The 17,106-nt window shown below is 36.3% G+C and overlaps 1 protein-coding gene across 2 annotated transcripts; it reads right to left on the minus strand.

Annotated features, from left to right (window-relative positions):
* Positions 1-883: 883 nt before the first annotated feature.
* Positions 884-5,578, minus strand: LOC133823315 (uncharacterized). 2 transcript variants are annotated; one of them, XM_062255977.1, is made up of 9 exons: positions 4,575-5,578; positions 4,405-4,490; positions 3,637-3,716; positions 3,215-3,270; positions 2,466-2,514; positions 2,099-2,245; positions 1,861-1,956; positions 1,383-1,478; positions 884-1,277 (listed from the first exon to the last, which is right to left on the minus strand). In XM_062255977.1, the coding sequence occupies exons 1-9, from the start codon at positions 4,958-4,960 to the stop codon at positions 1,008-1,010; spliced, it is 1,266 nt and encodes a 421-aa protein (XP_062111961.1). In that variant the 5' UTR covers positions 4,961-5,578; the 3' UTR covers positions 884-1,007. The 2 variants fall into 2 exon arrangements, with proteins under 2 accessions (XP_062111961.1, XP_062111962.1); XM_062255978.1 differs by having other exon boundaries at positions 2,105-2,245; positions 4,575-5,576.
* Between the last annotated feature and the right edge of the window lie 11,528 nt (positions 5,579-17,106).

Here is a 17,106-nt window from a genome sequence, read left to right on the forward strand (position 1 = left end):
CAACTGACTATTTTCAATTATGTTTTCGGCACCGTAAATTATTCAGAATTTTCAGAAAAAATGGTAGCATGTCTTCCAATTCTACAATGTATACCACAATATAAAAAAAAAATGTTATAATTTATCCACGTGCTGAAAATAAATTTGTCCCTACTTAAGAAAATTTATATATAGGAAAATTCTAGTATAGAGGTGTTTCAAATAATTTACAGTGTCGAACAGTTTGTTGCACGGATGTATTTATTTTTATACTTGTGTAAAACAAACTTTTTAAATTTCAGTACCATAAATTATTCAGAATTTTTCAAAAATGGATAGAATACATGTTATAGCAACAATATACACTATCATATAAAAAATTACAAATATTTTTGGATAATGTAGATATTTTTAGTATTTTCAAATATAAATACATTTCTTATTTTCACCTTTCTTGGAGATCTCCATAATCATGCCACTATTTCAAACCCAAAGAAATGCATCATTTACGTCAAAACATGAAAAATAAGAATATTACAAAATATTAGTTTGATACAAACCTAGACGGTCTTTTCATCACCGAAAGCAGGCCAAGTTCTCTTGAGAAATCTCACAAAAAATATCATATTACCCAAAAGTACATAAATTTGGCTGCAACATCAATATGCGAATGAGTCGTATTTTGCAGATAATATAATGTTGCGAAGAACTTTGAGGATCAATGATGAAAGTCAGAATCACTTGAATTGTTAAAAAATAAAGGACAATTATATGTTAAAGAAGAAACAATGTAAATATAATGTGCTCTTAACTTCATCATCAATGTCAATCTGCTCTTGACTTAATCTTCTGTGCCAATTTTTCAAGTTAGCTATATTTTCAATTGATGTAGAAATCGATCTAATTGGAAGGAAAAAAAATGTTATTAATTACAATTCCAAACTCTACAAAAGATTTGAAAAAGAAAAAAAGAATATTTGTGTCTCTTATTTCAAATAAACTCTGAAATGAGTTTTCTTTGGGTCAAATTAAAGGGATGGATTATGAGAAGAAGCAGATAGAAGTTTAGATTCCAACATAGATACATATCTGTCAAGCATAGAGATTACAGCCTCAAACTCAATCACTTGTTGCTCTATGGTGTCTATTTGTCGCACGTATTCATCAAAACTAGAGCTTTTGGACTTCAGTTGCTCCACGAAAACCCTTAGTCCTGAAGCCACGTCTCCATGGCCATTGTATTCCTCTGCTACTCGGAGATTGATCTTTTCCAATAGCTCTAAATTGTTGTTTGTGCCCTAGACCCAATGAAAAAAAAACATTTATATTCTTTTTTAACACGAATAATGAAAGTGAGCTTTGATTCTATCATCAAATTATGTTGTTTGGCTCCTCACACAAACCTGAATTTCAGATTTGACCATGGTAAACACACTAGTGAAAAGATCCTTGAGCGACTCAGCCAGCTCGTCCTGATTCGATTGTTGATTATGATTCTCCTTCTCAGCCATAATCATTAATACGAAAAGAAAAGCGAAAATAAAACATGAATCAGCCCACAGTGAATTGGAGAAGAAAATCATGAATTTATGGAAAAAAAAAGGGAAATGAAATTCACGACCTAAAATACATGTCATTTATATACACACTGATATCAATATTTTTTTTAAAAAAAAAAAAACAAAAGTTTAAACTGCGTACAACGAAAAAGAATAAGATATGTGTACCAACATCAACAGCACCAATAATAATGTAATAGAGAAATAAATTGTAGAGAGTGATCTAGTATGCAAGGGAGCACATTCATCTTGGTGTTAGAAAGGAAAAAAGTATTAATATCATATTAGGCTTTTTCATGCCACAACAGAGCAAACAACTAACCTTCTCCCTTCTTTTGATAGCCTTTTCACAGGTTTTTGCTTGCTTCTCTGTTAGTTGTCCTTTGTAAGTCTGCCTAGTTACCTCATCTGCTTCGTCCTAAATGTACCATATGAATCAGTATGATCATTAGATTAAGAGATTAAATTTAAAAATAAATATAAATAATGCTTATGGTAATTCAATGAGCATTTATATGTAAAATTACATCCAATACGAATTGACTTTACAGCTTATAAACCTCAACCTCTTTAATAGCATCTTCTTCTATGTCCCATAAGACACCATCAACATGAGATGCTTCACGTCTTGCTCCTTGAAGTGAAGCTTCCCGATCAAGCACCTCTTCTCGGACCTTAACATTTCTTATTCTCTCCAAGTCAGCTTCCTAGAATAGAACCACAGTGTTAGTAAAAGATCAAATGTACTGCCATAATCTCGAATGTGGAAAAGATGGTAAATAAAGCAGAACTTGGTAAATGAAATATATTTAAATTCACTATGTAACCTGTTGAAACCACCAAGAAACTCAACGAACAGAAAAATATACTAAGTTCAACAAGACATTGAAACAAAAGGAAATTGTACAAACTCGAATATAGTCTTACTGGTGGCATTGAATCTGTTGGTCCTCGAAAAATGTACAAATGAGATGACCTGTACAAAAGAAACAGTGAGATTACTGAGCTGTAACAAGTGTCCAGCAACAAGCATTGGGTCAAAGAAAATTAAAACAACTATTGCTCAAACTTGTATATTACTTCTTTAAATTAATGTTGGAGGTGGTCATTAAAGTAGCAGTCGTATACATTGGCTTTGAAAATTAAGAATTAAAATCAGTAAAGGGCAATAAAAAATACTGAGCAAAATTCTGACGATAACTAATCTGATCTCTTCCCAAGATTGACTCATTTTGCAACCAAAAATTAGACTAGCAATCTAATCTGAATATTAGCCTTCTAATACTTGTCAAAGTAATAATTTATGGGAAAATCTCTAGTGAAGGTGTTCCTATGGAGAGCTTAACTAATACGGCATTGATTGTAGCATTTTAAAAAGAAGTTAATGGACAATATCTGCTGACATTTTTAGTACCTTATGCATTTCAGCAACACAATACAATAATTCAAATTCCAATTGCTAAGTAAGCTCTACATGGATCACACAATTTTTTTTAGGAATGAAAGAGCAGGTCAGAGAGGATCAGATAGGTGGGTTGAACTCATACTAGTCATGTTAGTATAAACAAATTGAGAGAAGAAAAAACATAAACCAGTGTCCAAAATTCAAAGAAAACATAGGTTAACGATCATCCAAATAGATAAAAAAGTGAGTGTTTGGGAAACAGAAAACATACTGTCCAAATCGAATGACATCACCAACATGTAAATCCACATAGCTCTTTTTCTTCACCTGATCTCAAGGAAATAGAAGACAAAATTTGTATTACACATTGCACACTTATGTAACTAGAATAGTAAATAGATTACAAAAAAGACATCAAGTATATATAAGCAAATTTTTATTTACATGCATAATAAACTCGAAGAACTTATCACAGTAATATAAGTTCTTTAATTTGATTGATAAAACCATATCATATAAAGTACTTCCTCTAATTAAAATTTTAAAGAATATTTCCCAGTTACAACCAATCAACATAAAAATTTAATGTTTAACCTTTAAAAAGATATCTTTCTGAAAGAAATAAAATTAAAGACATACAATGTGATGAAGGCTAACAATACAAGGGTAAGAGGAATTGTTTGTGCAGCATACCTGATTATTGTTGACGAAAGTACCATGAGTACTTCCGAGATCATAAATATAAGCTTCTCCACTTCTTTTGAACTGAAGAACTGGCATATAGAAAACAAATTAGCATGAGCATGATAAAGCAAATATATACATATATATATGAGTGTGTATGTATATAATTATATACCGAACAAAGAAATCACATGGATACATACTGAAAATGTACATATGAAATATCCAATCGTGCGATATACCACTAGGTCATAGCACACGAAGAAGAAATATTTCAAAATCTTTAATCCCAAATTAGTTACACACACACGCACACACATTTAAAAGAGAAAACGCAGCTTTGCCTACAAGAATTTTGCGTTTAATACAATGAATAAAAAAGTGGAGAAATCATTGACATCACTGACAGAGCTGAAATGGGCACTGGGAACTAGCTAATTCAAGAAGGGATAAGCTTGGCTCAAAACACTGGAGCAACTATAATACCTCAATAAACGAACAGCTCCGCTCTGCCCAACTCTAACACTACAGTAATAGGCTTACTAAGCAAAAGTGAATAGTTTTCAAATAATCACTTCACATTTCATGTCATAAGACACATTTGACACAATCATGGAATGTAGTGTTTTATAATTGAGAAAATTAAGTGTTTTATAATTGAGAAAGTTATGCATTTGAGCTCAGTTGTAAGTTTCTTTTAAACACAAAGCAATAATTTTAAAGCAAATGAATGAAGGTGAAGTTAGGCATCTAAAAGGGATGAATGAAAGTGAGTACCTGCGTGAAAGCGAGAAATGGTGGGATGATCAAGTAAAAAGTCACAGACGTCCACACGTCCAAACATATAAGCCCCTTTCTGGTATCTGAATCAAAACTCAAAATTCAGCTTACCATGAATGAACAACTGTAAAGTCCAATTCTTTGAAGAATGAAAAAAAAGGGCTTACACATCAAATTGATCTTTATTAGAACCTTCCTTTAGAATTTCAAAGTAGAAATTGTAGCCGGGAGCTTCACTCCAAGGGGGAATCGTATATGGAACGACATGTCGTTGGTACTCATCATAGCTCTGCTTGCCACAGGGTTCACCAGTTTTTGCAACTTCGGAGTTCAGGGAATTCGATTCGAATTCTTCAACGGAAGCTTCGTTTTGGGGTTCCGGTGGCTTTGGTTCTGAAGAACTCGGTTGTTCCGGCGGAGGAGACGTGGGGGTCTTCATTGTAGTTTCTGAAGAAGAAAAAGAAGAAGAGGTTGTGGGTTCGAGATTTGGCGTAGGGTTAGAAGTTCTGGGAGGAGGAGAATCCATGGGGTCGTCCTGGTCATGGTCAGGCATACACAACGCGCCACAACTGAAGAAGACGAGTCATGAATCGGATCAAGTCTCGATCAGGGACGATCAATTTAGAGGCCCAATCTAAAGAATATATATAGTTACTCCACTAAATTTTTTTTTTAAAGGAAGACTTTATCTTATTAGGAATGAATCGGAACTACGTTACAGATAGATTTGAGAAGTGATTTCTTTCGTACAACAGAGTTCATTGTATACTACGCTATCTAAGCCAATCTATAATACAATCAAAACACGAGAAAGGATGATTCCGAATTCAAACAGTAGACCTATAATATAAAAAAAAAAAAAAAAGAACTCTTATAGTTTAAGCACAAATTTGTCCGACCAAAACAATAACTACAAAATAAATAAACAAATAAAAATGAATTAGTATCAAATCTTAAATTATGATAATGATAATATTAATGATATAAAAAAATTGTATTGGAAAATTTTGTATAATGATGGAGCTAGAACTTATATATGAAGATTTCAAAGCTGAAAGTGTACCATTAGATCTAGTATGTTCATTAGGCCAATAAAATACACATACCGCAAACCAACAAAGAATAATAATAATTTGTTTAAAATAAAGTTAAAAGAAGTATTTTGGTGCTGCAAAAATGAAAAAAGAAAAAAAAAAAAAAAAAAAGCATTTTGGATTGTAGAATATCTATAAGTATTTAGACAAAAAGAAGTAAATATTATTGTAATAAAATAAATCTTATCTTTAAAGTCTTCGAATATAAAAGTATGACCCTTAGTCTCGGAAAGGCACAAAGGTAGCCTGAGCCGACGAGGAGGATGACGATGACACAAAACTAGCCACAAAAGTCGCACAATCAAGCCATATAGCATGCCATAAAAATAGCCTCCAAAAGCACAAGGTAAGCCACCATACATGGCAGAAATCTAGTCTCATCAAGCACAAGACAAACCACAAAACATGGTACCACACAGTGTTAAAAGAGCATAATGACCACCATTGGTAACCGCAGAGATAATTGAAATTTATCAAATATATATATATATATATATTCATTCATTCATATAAATATATACATTTCAATAATTACCAAACCAAAAGAAAGGGCATAACACGCATAGTAGCACAATGCCATTGATCATCATCGGCAGAGTCTTAAACTAAAACAGTTAAAATGCAAAACATAACATTAACGGAGTTAGAAAGAAACTCCCATAGAGTTTGGCTTACTCATCACATATTTCGTTCGTCATTGTTGACCAAGTTTTTGGCTGACGACGTGAGAACATTAAAAACAACAAACTTTCAAGAGAATTTAAACGACACAGACGGTTTAATAAAGAAAATAAAGAACACACAAGATTTTTATAGTGGTTCAGCCCCAATATGTTGGTAATAGCCTAATCCACTTAGAGTTGTGATTATAGATCTGTACTCAAGATCAGATGGACTGAGCCTACTGAGTTTCTTCAGTATAGATTGCAAAAATACAAGAATTCTTTATGATACCAGCACTTTCTCTCTCTAGAAAACTCAGACCCAAAATTTCCCAAAAGTCTCAAAAGAAGCAGAGGAAGCCCCTTTCTGATCCCATAAGCCATATATTTATAGGCTTAGGATCATACATCTGATATCCCCTAGAATCGAGATATTTCATTATATTTATTATATTTAAATTACAAAAAACATTCAAAATGTAACAAAACCCCCAATTTGTGGGAAGAATGAGAGATTCCCGCGTGTGCCAAGACCGGTTCTTGTTGAAGCCGTTTCTGGGAATCTTGACTTAGTCCTCCTCTATCTGGTCGACCCATATCTCCTACTGACCATTCATGCAAGTGCTGGTCGGACACACGCATGCTGGACATATGCAAGTGCTGGTAGGACATGCACTTGCTGGTAGGACATGCATTTGTTGGCAGGACATGCACTTGCTGGTAGGACATGCATTTGCTGGTCGGATGTGTGCATGGTGGTAGGACATGCACTCCTCTCGTCTAACATGGCACTCTCCTCTAGCATGCCATTTCTCTCTTTGGACAACCATGCACTTGCTGGACATATGCATAAGGACCAGACCTTTTGGACTCTCCTCGGACCAAATTCTTGGGCTCTCCTCGGACCACACCCTTGGGGTCTCCTCGGACCAAATTCTTGGGCTCTCCTCGGACCACACCCTTGGGGTCTCCTCGGACCACACCCTTGGGGTCTCCTCGGACCAAATTCTTGGGGTCTCCTCAGACCACACCCTTGGGGTCTCCTCGGGTGCACTTGTGCACTTGCTTGGACATGACACCTCTCAAGCAGTCAAAACTCTTCATCAGTCTACCGGGTCACTTTATCACAACTTTGAGGAGTCAATGTATTTATTGACTATTAATGTGTCTTTTACTGCCACTTGTCACCTCTATTGCCTCGTCATCAATCTCCAATTTTTGGGGATAACAGTCATCATGACCAAATTTATGACCTGAACAAAAATGTTTGTGTGGGATAGCTATTTTTTTAGTCTAAAACCAAATTTAATATGATTCTAAATAAAATTTCTCTGTGATAGCAACAAATAACAAAAACTAATAAATCCTCCATAATGGAACTATCCTAACTGGTATACATAAGAAACTAAGGACTTTATTGTATCAAATTACAAGTTTATATCATATGTACAATATATATATATTGTTAATTGGTTTTTTCGTCAACTTACGCAGAATAATAAATGAAGAGTTGTTTTGTGTGTAAAATCCTAAGGGGAATATTTTTTGTGAATAATGAAACAAAGATAGAGAAATATATTCCTTCATAAATGTAAGAGACATAGATTTATAGTGATTCAACCCCAAAAATATGATCTACATATACTTTAGTCGGTTGTATCTATGATGAACTTTGAACCAACAAGAACAGTTACACTTAGATCGATTTCTATGATTGAGGTAGTTACAATAATGGAGAATGAATGCTCTCTAGATGGTGAATAGTCTGTAACGCCCTAGATAGCCAAGACCGCTACACTGTGTACTTATAAAGGTGCAAGACTTGCTAGTCAAGTCATTAGTTTAAAAAAAACGTGTCATTAAACATGTAAGAGCTAGGGTTAAAAAGGTTTTGGTCTCAAAAGACTCATTTTATATAATTAAACTGTTATATACACGGGATCCCAAAAGAAACAAAGTTGTAAGTTGATTTACAGACTTCCAAAAGTACATAAACAAAGGTAAGCCATACTAAGGCAAAATAGACAATCTCTGGGTCTAGCGTCCCTGCCTAAACCTCAACCGTGGCGGCTGAGCAGCTGGTCATGTACATTCCGCTCACTGAGCTCTCCAATCAAGGCTGATCCAACTTGCCCTAGCCCTTACCAGCACCACATAGCACCCATGAGCCAAGGCCCAACAAGAAAACATATGCAACACAAACAGTGATAACAGATAGTAAATTCATTGAGCATGAACTCTTATAAAGAAATTCACATAATATCATTCAGTATATATTCAGAGTCATGGATGCAATCAAACACTTATAACATTTATATCACATAATAATCAGGGCTGACAACTTAGGCCGCACCCTCTGTTTATCCCACTGACTCCGGCCCGCTTAAACCGAGCTCAGTGCATATTAAGCTGTCCTCGGCTACCAGTGGCTGAGCCGCGCCCTGTGTGCTAGTGTAACCCTTGGCACCCTTAGGTCGTTGGTTCACTAAATAGCTTGCATGGCATAATACCATCTTTTCAAGCATTCATGATAGGGAACCCTTAGTCCCGTCACATATATTCAACCAGGTGCAATTTTCTTACCTTTAATCTTTACGGTTATTGTTTATGAGCAACACTCCTCAAGCACGATCCTTTCCCGAGCCTAAGCTTTTATCACCTAGTCACAACCAATGTATAGGGTTCCATTAATACTCAAATATAGGTTTCTAGTTACAAAACTAACTTCCGGGAATCCGAATTCCACCAAGCACGGTGGTGAAGTCAATCCCAAGCATACTAGACTACATTCTCATGCCTAAAATCCCCAAAAGTTCAAGTGCTCAACTAAGGGCTGCGGCCCTTGAAGCTTAGCCGCGGCCCTAGCCTCAAAACAAAACCAAGGACCACCCTGGGCAAAGACACGTGCCACATCCCTTGCTTTGGGCGCTATGGCGCTCACCCCTGGCCGAGCCTCCTTGGCTCATCTTCATCCTAGGGCCGCAGCGCTCTAGAACAGAGCCGCGACCCTTCCCTTCGAACCCAGAATTCCCACCATTTCTAAGCTTGAACCCTTGGCCAAAACCACCCTTAAGCTCCCTACTTCAACACCCAACAATCCCAACACTATTAGCATGACTTAAACAGCATAATTCTACAGAAAACCCAGCCTAACACACACTAAGTTTCCCCTTTCAATTTCTGAAACTCAAGAGCTATAAACACTCAAACCAGTCATTCAAACCCAAACTAAAACTTCTAAATCATGAACTGAGACTTACCTCTTCTGCTGGACCACTTCACCAAGCCAAAACCAAGCCAATTCTCAAGCTTTCCTTCTTAATTCTGTCTTTAAACATCAAAACCATATTTACCTCAAAACCCAACCAAAAACCAGAATTTCTAACCACAGAAAAGGAAATTAAATGCTTACCTTAGCCCTGATTTAGTTCTTGATTAATTCTTGAGCTAAGCCTCCAGATCCCCACCTCAATTCTCATAAATTCCCAGCTTGATTCACTAAATTCTCAGTGGTTTTCTCTTTGTGTTTCCTTGAATGAGAGAGTAGAGAGAAGGGCTGAGAAAGAGCCGGTCTAATATTTCTATCTACTGTTTTCTATTCCTTTAGTCTAACCTTATCCCGTTAAGTAAATCCCGAGGCTCGGGGTGCCGGAAACGTCCCTAAGGGAAAAACGGTAAAATTCCTCAATATTCCCGCCTAGACTTCCTAACCTCAAATATATCTCCATATATTTATTTTCATAACCCGATAGTCTAAATAACTACCCAATACCTAAAATACCCTTGACTTATCCAAAGTCAACTGTTAAGCTCTGTTGTGACTTTTCCCCGCTAACTAGCCCTAGGATCGCCTCGAGTCGTGCTCTGCAAACCTACTCACATAATAATGTGGTTCTCACAATTACCATATACACATATTACATTAAATCCAATATAATCACACAAGCATTATTAACCATATAATTATGCATTTAAATCAATAAAGTCATGCAAACCACATTTAACCCAGTAATGCCCTCCCGGCACACTAATCAAGGCCCTTAAGCCTCATTAGCGAATTAGGGGTCGTTACATAATCTCTAACCAACTCCTTTTACAGTTTACGTTGCAGTAAAATGAAATTCATGAGATAGTTGATTCCTGAGACGAAAGAATTCTAGGTTTCTGTACCCTTCAAATATGGCAATCCAGTGTGTCCCTTGCGTGAGGAGGTTAATTACACATTTTTGTTAAGGGAGGTTCTACTGGTGAGTAGGGCTGCACATGGGTTGGGTTGGCCGGGTTGAGGACATTTGAATGAGCCAACCCAATTACATCGGGTTAGAGAATCATAACCCATTCGAAATATTTTTATTGTATAACACAACCCTACTATTTACATTGTGGGTTGGGTTGGGTTGGTTGGGTTATACATAATTTTTAAATATTAAAAATTTAAAATTCCTATGAAGTTTAATTTTCAAAATAAGTAATTCTTATCAGAATTTAGAAAAAAGTTGATAAAATTAAAACATAAAAACAAGAAAATGAAGTCTTGGTGGTTGAAATCTAAGTCTAACCGCCCAAAACATTACAATCATCCAAACATAAGTCCTAAAGTTATTACAATCATCCATAACATAAGTATAAAAAAATTCAACCAAAATAAAAAAAATTGAATTTATCAATCAACAATGACAGTCTTGGTCTTCTCCTTTGATGTTTCCTTGGCCTTGGGTTTGTTTTCTTCTACAATTAAAAAACATAAGTTAAATAATTTATTGAAAAATAAATAAGCATAAAACAAAGAGCACTATTATTAAATAAATCTATTTAGTTTATTTACCTTCTTCAAGAAACACATAAGATTGTATTTCATCTATATACTCCATTGATTGAATCCCTTCATGACTCCCCTTCAACCAACTTTGAGTGCATACTAGTGCCTCCACCATTTTTGGACTCAAAGAACTCCTAAATGAGTCCAAAATACGTCCACTAGTACTAAACGCAGATTCAGAAGCCACAGTAGACACAGGGATAGCAAGAACATCTTTAGCAATCATAGATAAAATCTTATACCTATTAGAATTATCCTTCCACCAAAGTAAGATATCAAATGAGGAAGTCATTGGATTGACTGGTTCTTCAGCCAAGTATCTGTCAACATCATTCATTTTCTCAGTCACAAACATTTGTTGTTGTTGCAAATAATTTTCCAATAATCTCCTCCTATGAGTTTCTTTGCCATCACTCTTTGGTGGTGAGTCACTTTTGCTAGCCTGAAAAAGAAATACAAACAACAACTCAACAAATAATAACATATTAAAATCAATGAAATAAAATAAAAAATCAGCAACTAACCTTATCACCATCACTCTCACCCTCAACATTATAACAATTGTACAATCGTTGAAGGATTTGTTCCACCTTGATAACAATCTTAGCAACGGTTTCAGCATCATAAACAGTCTCAAAACAATACTTCAAATAATTCAACTTATACCTTGGATCAAGCACAACAGCCAAAAACAACAAAGGATTGATGTTCTCTGAATTGCCCCAATATTTGTCATATTTCTTTTTCATACTAGCAGCCATGGTCGATAACAAAGGATCACTACTAGCAGCCAAATCACTCAATTGAGTGTGAATCTCACAAATCTCATGGTAGAAGTTGTTGGAAGTTACATGCAAGGTGCCACTAAATTTTAGAGTAACTTCATAAAAAGTAGAAAGAAATTTAACAAAAATCATAGCACTCTCCCAATCACTAGAACTAGGTGGTCCAATCCTTTTCTTCCCATTTTCATTTTCCATGAAGAAACTTAAAAATTTATCATCTTCCTCTTCATACCTTGCAAAAGCTTTTTCAAATTTAAGAGCCACATTTAACATCATAAAAGTGGAATTCCACCTTGTAGGGACATCTAAAACTAGCCACCCCTTGTAATCAATTCTTTCCCTTTCCACACAAGCTTTAAATTTCTGCAATCTTGCAGGAGATGACCGAATATATCTCACACAATTGCGAATGGAAGCAATTGAATCATGCATGTCTTTCAACCCCTCATTCACAATTAGATTTACTATGTGAGCACCACACCTCAAATGCATAAACTCACCATCAAGAACAGACCCATTCCATGCATAAACCCTCCTCTTTACATAACCAACAGCTACATCATTAGCTGATGCATTATCAACAGTCACAGCAAAAAACTTTTATACTCCCCAACCAAACAAACAAGCTTCTATCACCTTACCAATAGTTTCACCCTTGTGATTAGAAATTTGACAAAAATTTATAACTCTTTTTTGCAAATGCCAATCACTATCAACATAGTGTGCAGTGAGACACATATAAGCCATTTGGGTGGAAGATGTCCAACAATCAGTTGTTAAACATAATCTTTGTCCAACCTTGGTTAACTTCTTCTTCAACTTAACCCTCTCATCACAAAACAACTGGTAGATATCCCTAGTAACAATCATTCTACTAGGGACAAGAAACTTGGGTTGCAACTCCTGAACGAACTCCCTAAAACCTTTACCTTCTACTACATTAAATGCTTTCTCATCCTTCACCACAAACCGAGCTAAGGCTTTTCGACATCTTTCCTTATTAAATGTCACAGCCAACAAATTTCCCTCTCCATCATTAGCACTTTAAAATGAAAGCAATTTTTGTTTTTTATCAGCTACCCTATATGGATACTTCTTACATTGGTTGTTCAAATGGACCCACAAACTACTTGTCCCAACTCTCCTACTATCACAAGCATAATATTTCCCACCATAATTACAAGTGCATCTAGGGTCTTTAGGATTCCCATCCTTCACTTTTGTAAAGTGATCCCAAACAGTAGAGTTCCTAGTTGGCTTTTTCCTAGATTTGGTTGGTTCATCATTTCCTTCTTTTTTGGGTGACTTAAGCTCAATAGGAGTTGTGTTTGTGGTGGTGTTTGGGGTAATGTTCGTGGTAGTGTTTGGGGTAGTATTTGTGGTATCAAGCACTTCACCTAATTGGGTGGAAGTTGGGGTAAGAAACTTATCCATCATTCATATACATGTAAAAAAAATGCAAGCAATTATCAATTATAATTTACCACATACAACAAATAAAAACAACTTACTAAGCAATATCATAATGAAACCAATCTTAATTAAAAATAAAATAACAACTAAGCAAAACATTTATGATACCAGTCAACAACCTTGTTGTGCGTGGCTTTGTTATACCTGAAAGGACAGAAAACTTTCTGATAGACCAGATCAACTATTTGTTGCAAGTCTAAAGCATACTTGTATAGATCTGCCTCTTACATCTAGTTTCCAGCCCATACACTTAAGGTTCTGGATTTAAAATAGAATACTAATAGTCTAATACCCATTCTAATAAATAAAAAAACTGAGCATGCATAATTAAAGCAATTCTAATCAAACAAAAACAACATATATATGTGTTTTTATATTATGCTCAAGAGGGAAGGAAACTTACAGATACCTGTGTAGAGCTTGAATGCAATTGGGAGAGCTCTCTGTTTAATAACCCACCAGATCTCTGATTTATTAAGGCTGTAGAGTCTCGGATCAATTATGATTGGTTTTCCTCTCTTGTTCTTGCCATTGCCGAGCAAAAAATTGTTCTGATAAGTCTCTCGTATTTATTAGTTTATAAATGATGCTTATTAGTTTATATATGATGTGTAGCTGTAGAAGATAGAATTTGGAGAACTAAAGGTGTAACGATCCAAATTCGCTAATAAGGCTTAAGGGCCTTGATTAGCGTGCCAGGAGGGCATGATGGGATTTATGTGTGACTTTGATGAGTTAAATGCATGATTATGATTTAAAGCATGTTATATGACTATTTGACTAATTGAGATGCATGACTATGTGTATTAGTATGCATGTAGGCCCTGATTGTGTTAGAAGGGCATAATTGTAATTTTGGCCATGTTGGGCATAACTGTATTGATATGTGATGATTGTTGAGACCACATTGTGATGTGGATGTATCTGTGATTTGTGACTCGAGCCGATCCCAAGGAGCAAACTAGCGGAAAGTCGAGGCGGAGATTTTATACCCGGCTTGGGTTAAGCCTGGGGGTATAAGCAGGAAATTCAGAGAATATATTGAGGTTAATTTTGATATCAAGGAATATTATTTGGTGACTTTTCAGGTATTGGGAAGCAAGCGGGAAAGTATTAGAGACACTTGAGGATTAGCGGGAATTGGGTAAAATGACTAAAATGGCCCTACTTGGACAAAAAGGGATTAGAACTAATAGGGAGGGCATTTTGGTCAATTGGCTTTTTAAAGATATATTATTTGAGGCTTTATATAGTGAGTGATTTTGTTAGAGAGTGTGAGAAATCTGAAGGAAAAGAAAGAAAAAGGAAGAAAAGAAAAGAGAGAAAAACAGAGGGTTTTCCAAAGGGGCGGTTTGAGGATTCTAGCACCGTCTCACTTCAAATTTCTTGGGGCAAAGCTCATTGGAGAGCTAGGATAGGCTGAGCATCAAGGATCTTAAGGTTATACTTGAAGATTTGGCAAGGATTAGCAAGAACACATCAACTTTTGAGGTAAGTTTTTAGAAATTTTAGTTTTAAGGGTTTGGCTGGTTTGAGCTGTGTTTTGAGCTGAGTTGATGGGAACTTTAGGGAATTTCTGGGCAAGCTTTGAGGAAGAGAAAGCTAAGGAGGTCTAGGAAATGAATCAAGGTCGAAATTGCATCAATGGTATGAATTCTAAGCCTTTAACTTTGTTGTTTGACTGAATTTCTGGGTTTAGGGTTCATCTATGGTGAATCTTGAGATTTGGGATGCATGAGCTTGGGTTTTGAGATTTGGGGATGCTTGGGATGAATGGAGAGTGTTTATAATCTTGATTTTGAGTTTGGTAAAGATTTGGGGAAGTTTGGGTTGAGAATGGTTGAAAGAAATTGCAGAAAACGATTTTTGGTGTTGCCAGCCTGCAACTAGCGCTACAGTGCTAGTCTTTGGGCGCTGTAGCGCTAGGCCCTGTTTCTGGGGATGTGTGGTTCTGCTTCTAGCGCTACAGCGCCCTCTTTAGAGCGCTGTAGCGCTGCACTGTTCACAGAAAGGGGTTTTTGGGCTTTTGTTGAGGGATTTTGACCAAGGGTTTGGGGCTTGATTCCACCACCTTGTTTTGTGGATCTAGGACTTCCCGGGGGGCTCGGGATTGGTCCCGAGGCTAGGTTTTCGGACTTGGGGTTCGGTGTTGACTTTGACCTATGGTTGTGTTTAGGTGTGCGCTAGGGCTCGAGTGGGATCGTGCTCAAGGAGTCAAGTGTTGAAAGCTATCGAATTGACAGGTAAGAAAACTATAGCACCCATAGGACAGGGCATGGGCCCATAGTGTGATTGCAGGGCACGGCCCCATATTGCATTACATGTTTGGCCTGCCCGACTGCTTTGGTTGGGGGTTTATTCGATAAATGGCTGTAATAATCTATGATTTTTATAACTAATCAACTGTAAACTTATTTTAAGATGTAAATAGTTTTGAAACCTTATTTTGGGATCCCAAATGTTTAATACTAGAAGTTTTTAATGAAACAACGCATTTTCAAAGATTACAGCCTTAAATTTTGATTAGTCACACTTTCGTTTTAAAAACCTCGGTTAGCGAGTTCATTGCACATTGTTTTGTATTAAAACTCACTTGGTAACGGTTCTAAGGAAGTAGGGCGTTACAAAAGGCAGCCCCTTTTTGTCAATTGATGTGTGGTCCCACTCATTAGTATTTTTCAACCCCAAAGAAGTCATGGTCAACACAAATGACGTTGATACTTTGCCTTTTCAATCATCTTCTTCACTTACTTGTCTCAGGTTTTTTATTTATTTATGATAAATATCATTTTTGGCCTACAACATAACATATATAGAAAGGAAAAAACAAAATCAAAAGACAATGAACTAAAAAACTTTATAAGCAGAAAAATAAAAAGATGATCTATGAATAAATATATATATATTTAAGCGAAATGGCCAAGAAATGGCCTCAAGAAATGTTCTTGATCTATCTAGCATCAGCAACTATATATGTATATTCAGCACAGCAACTATATATGTATATAGGCAGCCCCTTTTTATCATTTACCAAAAGAAGCACAACAACTATATATGTATATATGTATATGTATATATATATAGCAGGAGAGGAAAATGTTTTCAGCAGCAAGAGCAACTATATATGTATATGTATATATATTAATATATATATATAGCAGGAGAGGAAAACGAACAGCAAGATTGGAAAACGAATTGCTTTCTTCACATATATGTATATATATATGTATATATAATATAACTTAACACTTACCAAGAGAACTTGAGAGACGGTAGACACAGAGCCTCTGACTGGAATGGAAGAGATGAACTTTGAAGATTGAAGAACAGAGAGAGAGGGAGAGTAGCCGTTCTGTTGTTCAGTGAGTGTGTGTGCCTTCGAAAAATGAAATGATACACGGTTAGGGTTAGGGATACACGGTTAGGTTGGGTTGGGTTGGCCCAAAGAGGTTGAAACCCGTGGCCCGAGCCGTACATGCTCGGCCTGTTCCCATGTGTACCGATTGGGCTTCGGCTTGGTAAGAATCGGCCCATTTCGGCCCAATTCGGTGTGGGTTGGGTTGGGTTGTCGGGCCACTACCATTTATGTGCAGCCCTACTGGTGAGAGCCACCAGCAAATGCCGATGGCCACTAGCAACTGGAAACAACCATCGATGATGGGGGGATTGATGATGAGCCCCTGGCTGTGACAATCAGAATCCCGTGATCCGCAGGGGGAAAGACTAAAAGTTGTGCAATCCCATATCACTTGGGAAAAGTCAAGTGTGATGATTCTAAGACTGTGTAGGTATGGGAATACACAGTTGAAGAGGGCTTAAATAGATTGATGGGTACTACCTATGCAAACAAGATGCATCTTCTTTTC

The sequence above is a fragment of the Humulus lupulus genome, chromosome 3 (genome assembly GCF_963169125.1).
Source record: "Humulus lupulus chromosome 3, drHumLupu1.1, whole genome shotgun sequence".
Lineage (NCBI taxonomy): Eukaryota > Viridiplantae > Streptophyta > Magnoliopsida > Rosales > Cannabaceae > Humulus > Humulus lupulus.